Genomic DNA, 17,731 nt, shown 5'->3' with positions numbered 1-17,731 from the left:
ACTATGCTTACAAACTATTTTTTTCTTTTCCTTGAGTTCAATTCTTCAAGATCTCAAGAAGACGAGAACCAAAGGATTCAGTAGCTCAGCGGTCGACACACGGTTTCTGCGACTGCGAGCTTCCGGCAGAGTTGTGCATGCTGCCGGTAACGCATGGTAACTGGTAAGCTTTGGTAATAGGAAGGATTCACAACCAGTCAACCAGTGTTTACTGGAAAAAAGAAACTCGGGGTACGCAGACAGTGCTGTGAATTGAATGTTCATACCAAAGCTACGGTTCAATCGATAAATGGGGAATTTCATGTTTTAAGTCTCTTCCACGAATCCTAGGACGGGATAAAGGAAAAGACGTACCTCTCCATTCTCTTTCAGAATGTAGAAATGTATTGCCTGTCTAATTCTCCTTATAATAGTCGGAATGGCATAATGCTAGCAAATCCCCGTAATTACATGGGAGAATTACAATGAGGTCCTAAGTAAGGAAAACGATTAAAAAACAAGTCCTAGGAGTTGTTATTCTCATTATAGGACTTGTCATTATAGGTTGTTGAGATTGTTATTGGGTCTTTTTAGTAATTATTTTTCTTCTGTTGGATTTGATTATAATTCTCCCTAATTACATTAAAAAAAGTATTTTTTTTTCATTTTTTAAGAGATAAAACTCTTTTTTACGTGCTTATCTCTTACTACATAAAACCGCTTATAATAGGTTATAAACTAAACACCAATAATTAAAGAATCAGACCAGACGGGGCAGTTGGATTGGTTAAACCGTTAGCCGGACTTGTTAACGGCTCGGTTTGGACTAAAAAACTGTTCACATGGTTGAGCTGGAATGGACCGAAGTTGAGCCGTCATTAAGTCGGAAATTGGAGTTGGACTAGGAACCGAAACGGTTTTCACAAAACCGTTTTAGCTTGACTAAAAAAGTACTAGAAAATTTTAAAAAATTAGAAGAAAAATAAAAAAATTGACCCCCTTAAATATCTTAATATATTTTTAGACTATCTATAACTATATAATATTATTTCATTGAAAATTTCATATATTGTGGTATTGAAATTGTGAGTCATTAGTTTTTTTTGTTTCAATGTCTAGTCTGTCTTTTAAAACAATTTTTGATTTGAATGAATTGATAATTTTTAATATCATTAAAGATTTTAAACATAGATAAATTTAAATATATAAGGTTTTAGTCCATTTTCAATGATTTCATTATAACTTTAGATTATTTAAATGCATTTCTAAATTATTTATATAATTTGTTTTAAATTTTTCATATATATTAATTATATGTATATAATATTGTTTTAAATTCGAGGGTCTGGCTGCATTGGATGGGCCTACGAAGAGATAGGCTTATGGTTCTTTGCGGTGTATTAAAAAAAAACAAGGGCATGGGCTTATGGTTTAAGCCCGGCCGTAATACGAGAATTTCGATATTTTCAAAAAACCTGGAGCTCGGCGCCTGGCGGGTCGATTCGAAGCACCACTTACTCTCGCGGCGCACGTTAGAAGTTGCCGCGCGGAGTTTGCTGAGTCTTGGGTTTCATGACGAACTATCATTGATTCGTTCCCTCAGCAGTCATCGAGTAATCGAATCGATGAGTTCCAAAGAGAGTTGCCGAAGTGAGCTTCGCATTGCGATTCGTCAACTTAATGATCGTTGTCTCTACTCTGCTTCCAAATGGTACTCAGTCTCAAAAACCCTAAGTTTCTGCTTTCTTTTAACTCACTTCTGCTGTTTTCCGACCCTCTTGTCTCATGAATCTTTTGTTGGAATAGAGTTAAGCCTTAGCATTGCATTTTATAGTCAAGGAAATCAAGGGAAAGCATTGGGTCATCAAAATATTTTACCCTGTTTGTCATCTTCCCAAGTTTTGCTAAAACGCTTTTAGCTGGACTTGAATTTATAGTGGGGAAAAAACTGAGCTTAACGAATAGAATGTGTCATTGCATTCAAATTTGCAGGGCAGCTGAACAATTGACTGGCATTGAACAAGACCCAGCAAAATTCACCCCTTCAAACACCAGATTTCAGCGTGGGAGCTCAAGCATTCAGAGGAGGTATCGGACTAATGAGATCACTGCAACTCCGGTTGCTGGTGTTTCATATGTCACCACTCCTGTGATGGTGGAAGATGACTTGGTTGATGGTGACTTTTATCTTTTGGCCAAGTCTTATTTTGACTGCCGAGAGTATAAAAGAGCTGCACATGTTCTTCGTGATCAAACTGGAAGGAAATCTCTTTTCTTGCGCTGTTATGCTCTATATCTGGTCAGTTATGTTCTTTTCAATACATGTTATTATCTGTACTGATGTCTGGCGTGCCGCAGCAGGTTTTAAAGCATTCTAGAGGTTATGTTGTTGTTGGTGTTTTTGTGGGAGAATTTAGGGGGGTTTGGCAACCTTCAAATCATGGTTTCAGAAGCATTTTTCAGCAAAACTAGACAAACTCTTCCACGTATTTACTTCGTAAACCGTAAAAGCACTTCTGAAACCATGGTTTGATTTCTATCCAAACACCCCTTTAATCAGTTAGACATCTGGTTGTGTCATTGTTATTTGTGACACGTGCATCCTCAGTATATTTCTAACTCAGTGAAAATTGGAGGAAAGAAAAATAAAACTTTCTAAACCAGAAGGACTAATTGATCGGTTCGCTTGCTTGGCAAAACCAATATCGGGGCAGCATGTAGAGTTATCTAACGATTATCCTCGCAATAGATTATATTCAATAGGTAGCTGCATTGAGCATGAGAAGAGAGCAGTTTGAAATGTGGTAACTGAGATGAGTTGTCTTGAATAAAAGTAACGCACTGAAATGTTAATTTGTCAATAACATAGTGTAATGCTTTCACTGCGTCTCAACTGATGCATTTATTTACTCCACCACATTTGCGAATGTATTATTAAGAGACATAGAGCTGAAGATCTTTGGAAACTTCATGTCTCTAACTTACTGTTCCTTATTTTTTTTGCTTCATACAGGCTGGAGAAAAACGAAAAGAGGAAGAGATGATAGAACTTGAAGGACCTTTAGGTAAGAGTGATGCCATAAATCGAGAATTGGTTTCTCTGGAGAGGGAGTTGTCAGCACTTCGCAAGAATGGTACAACTGACCCATTTGGATTGTACTTGTATGGTCTGGTGCTCAAACAGAAGGGCAGTGAGAGTCTTGCTCGTACAGTTCTTGAGGAATCTGTGAATAACTACCCTTGGAACTGGAGTGCCTGGTCTGAGCTGCAATCTTTATGCACTACAATTGATATCCTAAATAGTCTTAATCTCAATAATCATTGGATGAAGGACTTTTTTCTTGCTAGTGCTTACCAAGAATTAAGGATGCACAATGAATCTTTGGCAAAATATCAATATTTACAAGGAACCTTTGGTTATAGTAATTATATACAGGCTCAAATTGCAAAAGCCCAGTACAGTTTGAGGGAATTCGATCAAGTTGAAGCGATATTTGAAGAGCTTCTACGAAATGATCCTTACAGAGTGGACGACATGGATATGTATTCCAATGTGCTCTATGCTAAGGAATCCGCTTCTGCTCTGAGTCACCTTGCCCATAGAGTATTTATGACTGATAAATATAGACCTGAATCTTGCTGTATCATCGGGAACTATTACAGTTTAAAAGGGATGCATGAAAAGTCAGTTATGTATTTTAGGAGGGCCCTCAAACTAAACAAAAATTATTTATCTGCCTGGACTCTAATGGGTCATGAGTTTGTCGAGATGAAGAACACTCCAGCAGCTGTGGATGCATATCGTCGTGCTGTAGATATAGATCCATGTGATTATCGTGCTTGGTATGGACTGGGTCAAGCTTACGAGATGATGGGTATGCCTTTCTATGCTCTTCACTACTTCCGTAAGTCTGTGTTCTTGCAGCCAAATGATTCTCGATTGTGGATTGCAATGGGACAATGCTATGAAACTGAACAGCTTCGAATGCTTGATGAGGCCGTAAAGTGTTACAGAAGGGCTGCAGATTGTAATGACGGGGAAGCAATTGCTCTGCACCAACTAGCAAAGCTGCACTCTGAGCTAGGGCGTCCTGATGAGGCAGCTTTTTACTACAAGAAGGATTTGGAAAGGATGGAAGATGAGGAGAGGGAAGGACCTAACATGGTTGAGGCTTTAATTTATCTTGCAACATACTGCAGAGGCCAAAAAAGATATGAAGAAGCAGAGATTTATTGTACGCGTCTTCTGGATTATACCGGACCGGTGAGTATTGTATGCTCTACACAATAATTAGAAATTTATGTTACCAAATCATTTGACGATGTGATTCTTTGTTGCAGGAGAGAGAAACGGCAAAAAGTTTGCTTAGAGGGATGGGAATGGGCTCGACACAATCCGGTCACCCTGCAATGGATATTGAGCACTTTCCTCCCTAATTTTCGTATGTTAAGCAGGAAGGCTATTCCTGTTTTCGTCTTTGCCGGAATTGATCAAACAAGCATCTTCTCTGAATGAATCATTGATGAGGTGTGTATCAAAAAATCATTGATGAGGTTTTTCACCAAGGGAATCAATTGATAGGGTCATGCGTCTTATTGCATAGTGACGCCGATGATCAAAGAGGCTCGATTGCATCAATGGCTTCTAAACTACATTACTTTGGAAGTTTGTTTGACTGGTTAAAAAAAAAAAAAAAGCGAATTCATAGTCATATTTGCGTGAGAATTCCCCCCCCCCCCCCCAATTACTCCCTCGGGTCTCATATATAGTTCACTAAAATAAAAAAAGTAGTAGTCAAATCATTAATATTGTCTGAAATTAAAAAAGCATTATTTAAGAACACATTTTTTCTCATGCAATTTCTAATCCCATCTGTAGAAAATTATGTAAGGCTAAAATTAAAAACAAAATGGTCTATTTTGGTTTAAAAGCCAAGTAACTTAAAAAAAATTATATATGTTTTTTGAAATGTTACTTAATAAATAGGAATAGAGGGAGTAGTGTTTACGAAATATTTGACGGTGTTTTTTAGTTTTTAGTTTTTTTTTTTTTGTTTTTGTTTTTCCGTCAATAGTTGATGGTACTGATAGCTTATAAATGACATGACCGCGAATTTCATACTACAAAAGTTGGACCACGTGACTACTCTAAAAAACTCGACAAGCGGTTTCGGTACGGAAGTTATAATACTACTTTTGATTTTTAATATAAGAGTTAGTTGATTAATTTAAATAGATTAAAAGTTTGTTAAGTTAGTTATTTATAATAATTTAGTGTTATCTTTTCTAAATTGTCTTTACTAGTCAAGTGTATTAGTTAGAATTATCATTATTATAAGGACTGTCTTAAGAAAAAAAAAATAAATATGAAAAATAAATAGATTGAAATTTTATATTTAGGATCAAAATAAAAATCAAACTAATTTTATATATTAAGAACTTCGACGTAGTAATAAATGTGAATCCACCTTGGGGTTTTGATAATACTCCTTTGGACTTTTGGCTCTATAATTAAGTGTATGTTTCTGTTGCAATCTGTCACGGATTTCTTACTACTATAGTGTTTTGGTAATTCGTGTCCATATACACGTACACATATATGGTGAAATCTGAATGATTTCATATCGACGCAAATATTGATTGCTTCATGTCAATGCTATCGTTTATTTGTTGCCGTGCAAAATATCTGTCTGATTAGATTAAATTTATGAGCATATATTTAAACAACTTTATTCCACAACCTCACGCAATGCTCGGTAGCAATAACTAGTCAAACTAAAAGAACCCAGCAAGAACTAGAAAGAATCTAAAAATATTATTGGCATTGTTTGTTTCTGAAGGGAACAAAGAAAGTTGGATCAGCAAAGAAGTTGATGGAAGGCATAATCTCTGGTGCTCTGTTTCCCACAAACTTCCTCAGAGTATGCTCTGCGTACTTCTTTCCTTCTGCTTCGTTCTCCATCACTCCTGCTAATCTGTTATCCTTCTTCACCCTTTTTCATTAAACAAATACAATACCAACAACAAATCTGTTTAGATTTGTGAATCAAAAAATCTGATTACTTTTAAAGTTCAAACAGGAAACGCAATAAGAAAATTCACACCCGTTTAGAGTAGTTTATAAATAGTTTTTTAATCATGACTAGAACACAAGATAAGTACGTGAGAGTATCTTCACTTATAAGTGATATTTAAAGCCACGCCAAATATGGCTGAAAAGAGATGAAGATCAATCAGAACAAAATCCAAGCATACCACGGAGCTTCTATTTTGCAAAAGTTGAGAGGATAAAGTGCATTAGAGAGAGAGAGAGAGAGGGGGGGGGACGGACCTGGCTTCAGGGTTGTAGCAGATATTACGAATCAACTGCAGGCCACACATGCCGACGGCGAATCCCATAGCTGCGAACAGTGGGTATACCTATCACCATCACCTCTCATCTAAGCCTTAAACGTGAACACTTAAAGCTGACAATAATTAATTTTAAGTAATGGAGTTTCAAAGTTTTTTGGAGAATCAATCATAATAAACGGGTGAGGAAGATAAATATTTGACATGCCTCAGGTCTGATCCATCGACCCCCCATTCGGAACTGCGTTAGAGAATGATTGGTGACTGAAGCTTGTGCCCTATCACAGTACTCTGATGTAACAACTGAATGTAATGATATAATTCTCTTTCCTTATATGGTGTACCCTTTCGCAACAAATCAGTTGACAGTCTCAACTTTCGGGGGGAAAAAAAAAGACGCAAAAATTATTATTAGTTTAAGCTATTGATTAGGTGAACACTCTGACTCGGTTACTTTCTTATCCTACTTTATAATGCTTGAATTATGGTTATTTTCAGTTCAACACGAACTAGCTCGTCATTCCCTCACTGTTAGATGCTTAAAATACCTGATCAAGTATGGGTTCGTGAAACCGATTTGGTATCATTGGACGAGGAAACGAACTTAAATGGCAGAAACAAATTCCTTTTGGTATTAAAGACAGTAACAGGAAGTTAAGGATATATAAATGAAAGAAATAAATATCTGCACCTCTCTTTTCCTCCCAAACGAAGATATTTTCTTTCTCATAAAGGGTTTGAACCTACAACTTCAGGACTTATTTGGATCTACTTATATTATAAACAAAACTCTTCTTATTCTTTTATATATTTATTTCGCATTTTGTAAATCACAATTAAGTAATTATTTTAAAAGATCCAATCATAACTCCAAAAGAGCCCTTAAACTAGCCCTGATCAAACAAGGAAATTTAGATATTTAAGTGCTATGGTTTATTGGCACTTACATGCATTTGCACGTATAAGGATTCTTTTTTTGGGGGGACCTGGAACACGTATTAGGGGATAGGACTGATATTATTGAGTTTAACTCCAGCCCTCAGACGGCTGAGGCGATATAGAGTAGCACGCCCCATCCAAGAACATGAATAGAGTGAGAATGTGGAATACGGATATAGTGTCGTTACTTCAGAAGAATTGTACTCCATGACTTCATGTACAGTAGATTTTCTTTCCATAAACAGCAAGCTGTATACATGATCAAACCCCGCACCTCATAACCAAGCAATTTTATACCCAAAAAAAAAAAAATTCGCCTAATATTTTCAGCCAAGAAATAAAAACTCTACTCTCTGCAGTATGAGTTTTGGGCTATTGCCAGCTTTTCTATCAGCAAAATCTACTACTAGATGGAGAGACTATGCCTCTGGAGCCCGAACCCGGTCACGCCAAGTCCCTTTTTTATTGGCCAGAACCTGAAACCGAGACCAAGTATTGTTCAATTCATATGCCATGCTTAACCAATTAACCGTGTCCATTATGACATAGAAATCACTTACAGATTCACTTAAGAGGCTTGTAACAAGGTCCTTTCGATTATCCTCCTTCTCATTGTTTTCCCTTTCGGGTTCACTGTCAGAAACGGTGGAAGGTGGAAGTACCGGTGCACCAAACATTGCTTCCTCGTGAGCAGCTTTGATTTGTTCCTCCCTTCTTGCCTTCGTGATAATATGCAGGCATTAATTCAGATCTATGCAATTCTATTCAGTCTTTCGAACTAGGAAGGAGCTGAATTAACTATCCATGAGAAAGTAAAAGATGGAGAAAACACCTCAACTGCAGAAAAGCGGAAACTCTGTCCAATGTGCTTGACTAAGGATGCATCATCCTCGGCAACTGTAGATTGTGGGGAACCGTACAGTCAGTTCTATTTAGATCAAGGCAAACCAAATCCACCATACTCATCCTAATTATCCTTAAATATTAGATAACTGGCACATGGAGCGGTAAAATAGGATATATCAACTATTCAACGATGCAACAGTATATTATAATGATGACAAAGACGATAATTGTTATTAGTATTATGTTGATCAATATTGGGAATTCTTAACAAGGCATTACTTCAACCTGCACACAGCAAACGTGTAAAATCCTTACGTTATCCGGGAACCACATGAATGGAAATATTGAATGAAAATGACAAATGTAAAAGAGGTACTTGTTTATTAGTGTCTTTCCTAGTACAAACCATGAATTCCAACGAAAACATCAAGGTTAACAATACTGTCATTCAAGTCTGACCTTCAATTTCCTCGTCATCAAGAGGGGCGTCCTTGTTGAATTCAAATCTTTCCCAGCCAACACCTTTTTCTGAGTCGTTTTGCGCTGCATCAAGATATAAACCAGGAAAAGATATTACAATTTGGACAAAGAAGCTCAATTAGCAAGATTATTGGGTAACATGCGTCTTTTCCTCGCAACCCCAGCGTGAAATTTTAAGTCATCTTAATTAACCCCTTTACATAGCAAATTTTTTTTTTTAAATTCCAAATGATCATTGGTATAACATGTCATTTGTCAATGGTCAAGTTTCGTAAGTATATCCATATCCACATAGTAAGTTCCTCCAAAATAATGTTGAAACTTGTTAATCATTCAAAAAAATGTACCCTACATAAAATGAAAACCACCATCAAACTAGCGTAGCGTTTCATAAAGCAAACAGAGTCGCTTACGACAGCATATCTCATAGAAAGCCATGCATGAAAAGATACTGCTCTAAGATATGCAAAGCGAACTCACCAGTTGCAGAAAGCTGCAGCTTCATCTTGGCCTTGACTCTTTCAGCAGGTGACTGTGACAATAGTCAAGAAAGACGGTCACGTCTCGTCAGTCGAGACATTAAGAGTAACATCCTAAAGAAAGCCAGCATTCCCCTAACCTACATTAGAGTTTTACCGAGCTATATAGCACAGTGGGGTTTTACAGTAGCAACAGTGCCAACTAAACAGAGATACTTACTGAGAGTCCTAAAGTCGAGAATGCGTTACTCTAGCTGTAATTATTGTGGAGTAAAAATAGAAAACCTGAATCGAAACAGCCGCTCGAACGAAGAGGAAAATGAAATTTCTCGCCAAGTGAAATGCATATTTTGTAGAACTGAATCCCAGACAAGCGAGTAACAAAAGGAAAACATACCATCTCGTCGTAACCTCGAATCAACCGGGCATAATCAGGCCCAGCATTCTTTTCCTTACTAGTTTTACTGACATTTCTTCGATCCCCAAGATTAATATCGCTCTTCTCCGACCTCCAGTGTTGAAGAGGCGAGGAGCTCCGACTCCTTCTACCTGATCTTCTTTCGCGCGGAGAAGTGCTTCTGCTCCTCCCTCTGCGCCTATGCCTCCTACCCTCATCCGAATCGCTTCTCGACCTGCTTCTCCTTCTCCTTCTCTCAGAATCTCTGTCCCTATATCTGTCTCTACTCCTACTCCGCCTCCTTGACTCTCTATCCCTTTCCCTATACTTGTCTCTGCTACGGCTTCGCCTCCCTGATGCTCTACTATCTCTGTCCCCACGCCTCTCTCTGCTCCTACTTCGCCTCCTAGTAGAATGTCCATCATCATCCCCTGGCCTGTGGCTTCGGTCCGAAACCCTAGATGGTCGGGTTTCGTCGGTGGGTTTCTTCTTGAGCTTGTCTTGAATGGATTTGAACTGCGCTTGCTTCTCGAATTCGGAGGCCTTGGAAGGGCTCGAAGCTCTAACGAAATTGCTGAGGAATGAAGAGGAAGAAGCGAGAGCTGAGCCAGGTTTCGGAGCGGCGTCGGAGTCGGTGGAGAAGCCCAGACCCTGCTTGAACCTCGCAGCTCCTTCGCCTTTCCGGGTCAACTCGTCGTAATAAGCCGCAGCCTTTTCTTCTTCCATTGCTGATCGCCCTCCTCCTTCTTCAGGGATCTCAAACGAGCGAAGAACACTGCATGTTATTGTTTTCCTTACATTGAAAATTAAAAATTTAACTGGTTTTTTAATCTATTTATTAAAAAAAACTAATATGCATAATAGTAGTATAAAATTTCCTTATTGGACAATGTTACTACCTTCTTTTTGGGGTCGCCGAGACAAATTTCATTATGAGGTGTTATTACGAGGTGTTTGGATGAAACCAAACTATAGTTTGGAGAATAACTTCTGAAGAATAGATTTTAGAAAAAATAAATTTTGTGAAAAAGTGATTATGAGAAGTGAAAGTGTTTGGATAGTTGTTATCAGAATCACTTTTTATATATACAAATACTCAAAAAGGCACAATTTAATATGATAATTATATAAAAGATAGATTTTATGATATATTTTAATTCGAAGGAATAAAATTGTTAATAATATATTTTTTACCAACATAATTAATAATACATAAGATAATATAATTAATAAATAATTAATATGTGTAGATATATTTATAAGATATAAGATTAAATATGTTTATAAAAAATAATTGAGGAATGTTAAAGTCATATTATTATTGAGATTTACTCTGACAGGCACAATCATTCTCTCCAATTTGAGTCAGAAGCAGAATAGATTCATTTCTCCTGAAACCATAGTTTTGGTTTCTAAGGGGATGTTTAGATAAGAACAAAATCATGATTTCAGAAAGTGCCTTTATGATATACGAAATAAATATGTGAAGGAGTTTGCCTCGATTTGCGAAAAAATATTTTTGAAAAGTGATTCTGAGGTTATCTAAACACCTCCTAAAACTATGGTTGTGGTCGAAACCATAATTTCAAATTATTTCTCCAAATCTGATACTGTTTGGGTGACAGGCAACCATGGTTTTCGGTCTAAGACAAGGGTACTGACCCTGTAAATATCAAGGTTAGACCAACCGTTTGAAGATTTTTTTTTCCTTACCCTGCATTTTGTTTCTCTACATTGGGCCTTAGAGACTTCGAGTGTAGCCTGTGAGAATTGAAGAATGCTTATTACTTATTCGTTTGAAATTATTTATATTATATTTCATAATGATAAAAAAATTATTTATACATCATTTTTAAAAGAACCTCTTAAAAAAGTGATTGGGCTAAGCTAAATCTAAACAAGGCATTAAAGCGGCCTAAGTAAATCTCAATCTTCATGAACACTCCTGGACTGACCCTTGGTGAGGCTGTAAATCTATTTTTACAGCAATAAATAAACAAATCTTGAATCTGTCATAAAACTGATAGAAATATAAAAAGGAGAGGAAAATTTGACAGAGAAGAAATGGGAAGAACATTTTCATTTATTTTGATTTATGTGCGCCCTACAAGACTTTAATGTGAGCTTTTATTTACAGGCTTCGAGTTATTGAATATTAGGAGATTAATTAGATAGGATTTGTTTGGTTTCTCATTTTAAAAATAATTTTTTATTTTTAAAAACAGGAAAATAAAAAAATTGTATAATAATTTGTTTTTAGCTGATTGTTTAAAAAAACGGTAATATGTTTTTGAAAACTAAAAATCAAAACAATTTTTATATGTTTTTTTATTTTTATTTTTATGTTTTTTGAAAAAAAGATTTTTATATTAGCAATTCGAACTTACGGTTATATAAATTAGCAACTAACTTTTTACCAATTAAATTTTTATCCAGCTTCTGTTGAAGCTACTGCCGTTGGTTGTCTGACAATTGAATGATGGGATGGTTTCAACGTAGGCGGGGGGGAGGCAGAGGGCCCAAAGAGTGAGGATGGGCCTAGGAGCTTAGGACGACTGATAAGACGGGGGGAATATGTCGGGAGATTTGGCCGTGCACAGTGAGAATGCAGTGGCACATTTGGATTGGGTGCTTGGCTTCACGCAAATCCACGCTCACCATCCTCATTCTGTTGTTTGCCTCCTTTTGAGCCCCAAGATGCGATTCCATGGAGCCTCCATATCAAACCGGATCGGATCACGCCCATATCTGGGGCCCACCTGTCTCTTTCAGTAACCCCGTAACAGCGTCACTGCTGAGGAGAGCTGACCCTGCGCGCCTTCCCACGGCGGCTTTCCCCTCTCGCCTCCCTTCGCCGCCTTCCCAGCCTTTTTCTTTTTTAATACCCACGTTGCCCCTACAAATGCAATATCAAAACAACACTTTAATTTGTATGGGAAAAAAAATAGAGAGAAAAAAAAGTCTTCTTTTTGGTTTTTTTGTTCACAATCCACACTGCGGTCTCAAACTCCTGATTCAGAAAGTGTTTGGATAGAAAAAAATTATAGTTTTAAATATGATTTTACAGTATACAAAGTAAATATATAAAAATATTTATCTTGATATACATATTTTTAGAGTTAGCCAAACACCTCCTTTATTGATAAAACCCAAACGCTTTCCCAGAATGTGACAATCTCGTAAGCAGAGAAAAAAGCATTAAAAGAAAAAACTCTTAAAAATAGTAAAAAATTGTTACTCTTCCGGTCCTTAATATAAGACCCATTTAACTAATTTGATTAGATTAAGGAAGTTAGGTAAGTTAGTTAATTATAAGAAAAGTGACACATTTTTCCTAAAACACCATAATCATCTTTTTTAATACTCCATCTCTCTCTTCTACTTGATTATAGTTGAGGGAATATCTATAGGGGTAATTTAGAGAAAATTGATAAATATAAGAAATGGGTCTTATATTTAGGACCAAAACCAACTCACTAATTGGGTCCTATATTAAGGACAGGAGGAGTATTATTTTTTTATAGTTCTCATTTATAGTATCACATCCCTCATATTTTTCATCTTTAAAAGATAGTTTTGATACTTATCCTCTTATTCCAATCAAATTCCCATTGAATCTTAGTTCATTTGGAGGTGTAGTGCCACTAAGAATCATAAAGAGTGCAATGTGTGTGTGTGTGCTAATATACTTTTTCCATAACAAATACAAATATATTTAGCCATGACCATTGCTTGAATCTTAATACTTACTATACAATAGTATTTCGTTCTAAGAAAATAAGACATGGCATCACATCATTTGTTTATTTTTTAATATAGCTTTCTTTAGATAATAAAAACGTTGACTTGTCCCTAAATATAATCAGGAAGCCAAAGCTAATCCTCAAATTATCATTCAGCATAATATAAATATTTAGTCGGCTCGTTTGAAATTTTGAAGTCAGCAGGGATCTGGAATGGGTGGCGAGTAATCTAAATAAAATGTTTGTTAATGTTTTCTTATGGATGAAAATAAGTAGCTCTGGCCAGCTAATCAAACTCCTCACCCAACCTTTTTATTTATTTTTTATTAATTTTAAGAAATGACTGAACGCAGAGCGTTAAATTCCCACCACCACAAAACTCGAGGAAATACTCAAATGTACCTCTTAACAAAATGTTCTCACACCCACCTGTCAATTAATTTAGAATCTATTTGAATTAATTGAGAAGAAATTTATGAAAAAATTTAAATATATGAAAAGAATTTTATCTCACAAATTATAAAGGTAATTTTCAAAACTAAAACCAACTATTAGATAGAAAAATATGCAATTTTTCCTGACAACATTTAACTTTTATTACAATTCTCTCAGTCTTCTCAATTTTCTCTAAGGCATGGCTTTAGAGAAACAAATCAACAAAAAAAAACATATCCCCCAGCGAGAAAATGCAATGTGCCCAAAGAAAAAGAAGCCAACAACAAGTATGGTTAAGAATTACAGAAAATTGTAGAGGGAAAAGTTGCAGAAACTTTAGGCTGAAAAAGTTGCTCAATTTTTTAAGTTGAAAGAAGATGATGAAGATAATCAGAGCCTGAAAGAAACGAGGAATAAAATAATGAAGTTCAAAATCAAATCAAAAAGTGGGAACAAAGTCAAAACAGAGGAAGGGGATACAGAGGGCGCGGCAAGAACAGGGAAAACTGGGTCCAAACATGATTCGTTTTGTCGTCTCTGAGGGACTGAGCAACACAAGCATTTACTATTTTCACGTTTAATAAAGGAAATAGAAAAAGCAAGATCTGGACAGAAGCCTGACGAGGACACAAGTGGCCTCCCAAAATCCTCTCTGCTAGATTTCCCAAGATCTCTCAGATTCGTACCCTCTTCGAATCTCTCCCTCCTTTATTGACCCTTTCTGTTTTCCCCCACTCCTTCTTCTCTCTTTCCTCCCACCCACCTTTCCTATTTAGGAGCTTTTCTCACTCCCATTCCCTCTGCATTTCCTTCTCTCTTTTTTTTCCTTCTCCGGTCACATCCTATCTTCTTCCGTTTTCGAGGCCATGGGTAGTGATGCTCTCCGGTTACAGGACCCGCCTTGCAGTTCCGGAGAGCTGCATGTTCTTGCCGTCGATGACAGTTATGTTGATCGTAAGGTCATTGAGCGCTTGCTGAAAATATCTTCTTTTAAAGGTGAGACTGCAGATTCTTTTTTAGCTGTTACTTTTTTTTTTGCATGGGGTGATTGAGTGAGTTCTGAAGCTGATTGGATTTGGACCTGGAAATTTTTCAGTGACGGTTGTAGAGAGTGGAACTAGAGCTCTTGAATATTTGGGATTGGATGGACAGAAGAGCTCCATTGGATTTGAGGTAAGAAATTTGGCTTGGGTTTTGGTTTCTTGAATTCATTTCTCGTTACTCTCTGTATGGATTCTTATGGGGTCACTGGATGGCTGTGCTTACAGAGCGTTAAAGTTAATCTGATAATGACGGACTATTCAATGCCGGGGATGACAGGATATGAGCTGCTCAAGAAGATCAAGGTGAATAATCACTTTTCCTCGCTTTTTACCTTTCTTTTCGCCCTTTTGTGTGGTTTTTTCTTTCCTGTAGAGAAATTGTTTATTAATCTGTTTTTCCACTTCTGTTATTTCCACCAGGAATCATCTATTTTTAGAGAGATTCCAGTAGTGGTCATGTCGTCTGAGAATATCTTGACTCGAATCGATAGGTATGCACTTCATTTAAGTAACTTACCTCGTCGTGACTTGTGACGTTGCATGCATTAGTAACGAGATATCTGGCAAACTTTGAACTTAAATTTCTCCATCGTTCTGATGTTGTTAAGAGTTCTCAATGATATTTGTGTGGGAAACCTGTACTTGGCATCGAAATTTCATCTGGGACTACGGAAGATCAAATATTAATTTGTTACAGAGAATTTCTCAGCTACGCATTCTAGTTTATTGAAATTCTCTACTCTGTGAGTACATAAATTATCTGGCACTAAATCAGAAAATAATTTCCTGAACGGATCCACATTCCACAGTACTGAACCGAAAAAATATGGAGACAGGAACGTTCATGTAGCTAAATGATTATAGATTCAAACCTAGATGTGGGCTGGCACTGGTTGAGATTGAGGTTACTTTGGAGTTTCAGTTCAGTTTCAGAGAAAGTTCCTAAATAACAAGTTCCTTAGCTCAGAAGAACGTGTGGCTTTTAAATTGAAATTCTGGCCACGATGAACGAACGTGAATCATTTTGAAATCCAGTGCCAACTGAGTTTTGTGAGGTGGCAGCAATTATTGTTATTATAAATGCCAAAATGTTCATGGTAGGGTTGTAATTGTGCTTGACATTATTGGCATGTGCTATTGAGCAACACAATATTCTGTTTCATAATCGCTTTTCCTGGAAATTCATGGCTTATTTGTGCTAAATAACAGATGCTTGGAGGAAGGAGCAGAGGAGTTTCTGTTGAAGCCAGTGAAGTTGGCAGATGTGAAACGATTGAAAGAATTCATAATGAAGGGTGAAGGGAAGGAAAGTGCAGAGAGGGAATCTCACAAAAGAAAGCGATCAGATGATTGCAGTGCACTTCCACCAACTCCATTCTCATCCGTGTCTTGTCCCATTGATACATCATTCTCTTCACCATCTGCATTGTCCTCAAAGAAGTCTAGATTACGAGCAGATGTTGAGCAAGAACTGCACTTGAAAATGTGACGTATCGCCACACTAGTCCATAATTTTGCTAACATGAATACCATAATTAGAATTGGAGAGGAGCCATGCCAGAATCACTTTATTGGTCCTATACATGTATGGTTTTTAACTTTTTCGCTGATTCTGCCTCTGTACATATGAAATTGTCAAATTTTGAGGAAAACCCTGTATTGTAAGGGTTTGTGCTGCAACTAATAGAAATTTTTTGAATGTAAATTTTGTGCTTGTGATGTTTAAATGCACACTTGCGGCCGTATGGATCAATTTATCTTTTATGGACCTTGGTGTACGAGTCTCCAGTCCTTAGTGAAATTTCAAAACCTGATGTTTGCTCAAATTCTTGGATGAAACACCTAGTTGGTGGTGATGATGCTGCCAAGTTCTGATCACGGTAGGATAATTGGATTTCACTGTTGCGAGTTGGGGGGGGGGGCAGTAATCTGCGTACGAATTTCCGAGGCAGAAGAGCTCATCTGATTAGATTCCTAGTGATTTGGTTGCTTGTATTTTCAAGACCTTGAGAAAATAAAAGTTCAACTATGCAGAGAGAGAAGACGGGAAGGCAAGGCCAGTTAACAATGTCTCCACTCTCCCCTATGCTTATAGAAGAGGCCACAATGGTCAATGCAATGGTTGGTAGAGGTACCCTGTAGGGGTGAAAACCCTGGTTTGTTTGGTTTGGTCGGCTGAAAAGCCTATTACTTTGAGGTTCCAAATTCAAATATGCTAAGGTAAAAAAAAACAAAAAAACAAAAAATGCTAGTACCAAGAAACACAAGGTTAAAAATACGTGTTGTTATTTATATTTGGGAATTAAAAAAAAAAAACTACATCTACTTCTAAAAGATTAGTTCCATTGTTAAATTTTGTAAGAGATATTATTATATTAAAAAAAATGTTTTGGAAGAAGTGCTTGTTATCATATTTCTTCTTATGTCAAAATGTTTCCTTTTCATTCCCTTTCCTTGCTTCTCTGTTTCTCTTGGAGCAATTCATGGCCGTGGATTTCACTGTTATCTAGTCGTTGCCACTTGGCAACCATTACGAGGCTCCAAATTCTGTCATTTTCGATGTTCAATTATTCTTTACAATTAATTTGATCATCGTGTTTCTTGCAGGACAACAAGTTTTTGACATTATTATTATATTTATATTCAAAGAACCATCGGAGAACAGGATAGGACCCTCAATACCCCACAAACAAACAACGTACGCACCCCAACAATCACCATTCACCCCGCACAAACTCAATTATGTTCTTTTCCTTTAATCAAAACTCAAACTCGATGCGTGTGTGTGTGTGTATTATTCTAAAGAATGTCCCCTTGGCTCTTCTGGTGCACCAGTACACCTGAATTCTGGGATTGCTACTTCAGTTTTTGGAGAGACAGCATCAAAAATTCAGAATTTCGGTCAACAGTATAGAACAAAACTAAAATGGTGTCAGATAACATTAAAATATGAGAAAACATCAATTTCATCCAGAATTAACAATGCCAATAGAGAGGTTGAGACAGGTCGGCTTTACCCATCATGCCCACTGCAACCAA

The 17,731-nt window shown here is 36.9% G+C and overlaps 4 protein-coding genes across 4 annotated transcripts; 2 read left to right on the top strand and 2 right to left on the bottom strand.

Annotated features, from left to right (window-relative positions):
• Positions 1 to 1,486: 1,486 nt before the first annotated feature.
• LOC114740099 (anaphase-promoting complex subunit 8) lies at positions 1,487 to 4,702 on the top strand. Its single transcript, XM_028928223.1, has 4 exons — positions 1,487 to 1,690; positions 1,972 to 2,278; positions 2,993 to 4,243; positions 4,321 to 4,702. Exons 1-4 carry the CDS (start codon positions 1,605 to 1,607, stop codon positions 4,414 to 4,416), a joined length of 1,740 nt encoding a protein of 579 aa, XP_028784056.1. The 5' UTR covers positions 1,487 to 1,604; the 3' UTR covers positions 4,417 to 4,702.
• Positions 4,703 to 5,775: 1,073 nt separating this feature from the next.
• LOC114740091 (uncharacterized) lies at positions 5,776 to 7,358 on the bottom strand. The gene is made up of 3 exons (XM_028928215.1): positions 7,278 to 7,358; positions 6,311 to 6,399; positions 5,776 to 5,972 (listed from the first exon to the last, which is right to left on the bottom strand). Exons 1-3 carry the CDS (start codon positions 7,281 to 7,283, stop codon positions 5,795 to 5,797), a joined length of 273 nt encoding a protein of 90 aa, XP_028784048.1. The 5' UTR covers positions 7,284 to 7,358; the 3' UTR covers positions 5,776 to 5,794.
• A 61-nt stretch (positions 7,359 to 7,419) lies between these two features.
• On the bottom strand, positions 7,420 to 10,247 carry LOC114740090 (serine/Arginine-related protein 53). The gene is made up of 6 exons (XM_028928213.1): positions 9,472 to 10,247; positions 9,076 to 9,127; positions 8,575 to 8,658; positions 8,102 to 8,166; positions 7,830 to 7,988; positions 7,420 to 7,745 (listed from the first exon to the last, which is right to left on the bottom strand). Exons 1-6 carry the CDS (start codon positions 10,195 to 10,197, stop codon positions 7,689 to 7,691), a joined length of 1,143 nt encoding a protein of 380 aa, XP_028784046.1. The 5' UTR covers positions 10,198 to 10,247; the 3' UTR covers positions 7,420 to 7,688.
• Positions 10,248 to 14,383: 4,136 nt separating this feature from the next.
• LOC114740142 (two-component response regulator ARR5-like) lies at positions 14,384 to 16,518 on the top strand. The gene is made up of 5 exons (XM_028928272.1): positions 14,384 to 14,645; positions 14,746 to 14,822; positions 14,918 to 14,995; positions 15,113 to 15,183; positions 15,902 to 16,518. Exons 1-5 carry the CDS (start codon positions 14,516 to 14,518, stop codon positions 16,179 to 16,181), a joined length of 636 nt encoding a protein of 211 aa, XP_028784105.1. The 5' UTR covers positions 14,384 to 14,515; the 3' UTR covers positions 16,182 to 16,518.
• The last annotated feature ends 1,213 nt before the right edge of the window (positions 16,519 to 17,731 follow it).

This window comes from Neltuma alba, unplaced genomic scaffold (assembly GCF_004799145.2).
Source record: "Neltuma alba isolate B1F8T4 unplaced genomic scaffold, ASM479914v2 tig00003057_pilon, whole genome shotgun sequence".
Classification (NCBI taxonomy): Eukaryota; Viridiplantae; Streptophyta; class Magnoliopsida; order Fabales; family Fabaceae; genus Neltuma; species Neltuma alba.
The sequence above is the reverse complement of the archived record's forward strand: the minus strand, read 5'-3'. Positions and strand labels throughout refer to the sequence as shown.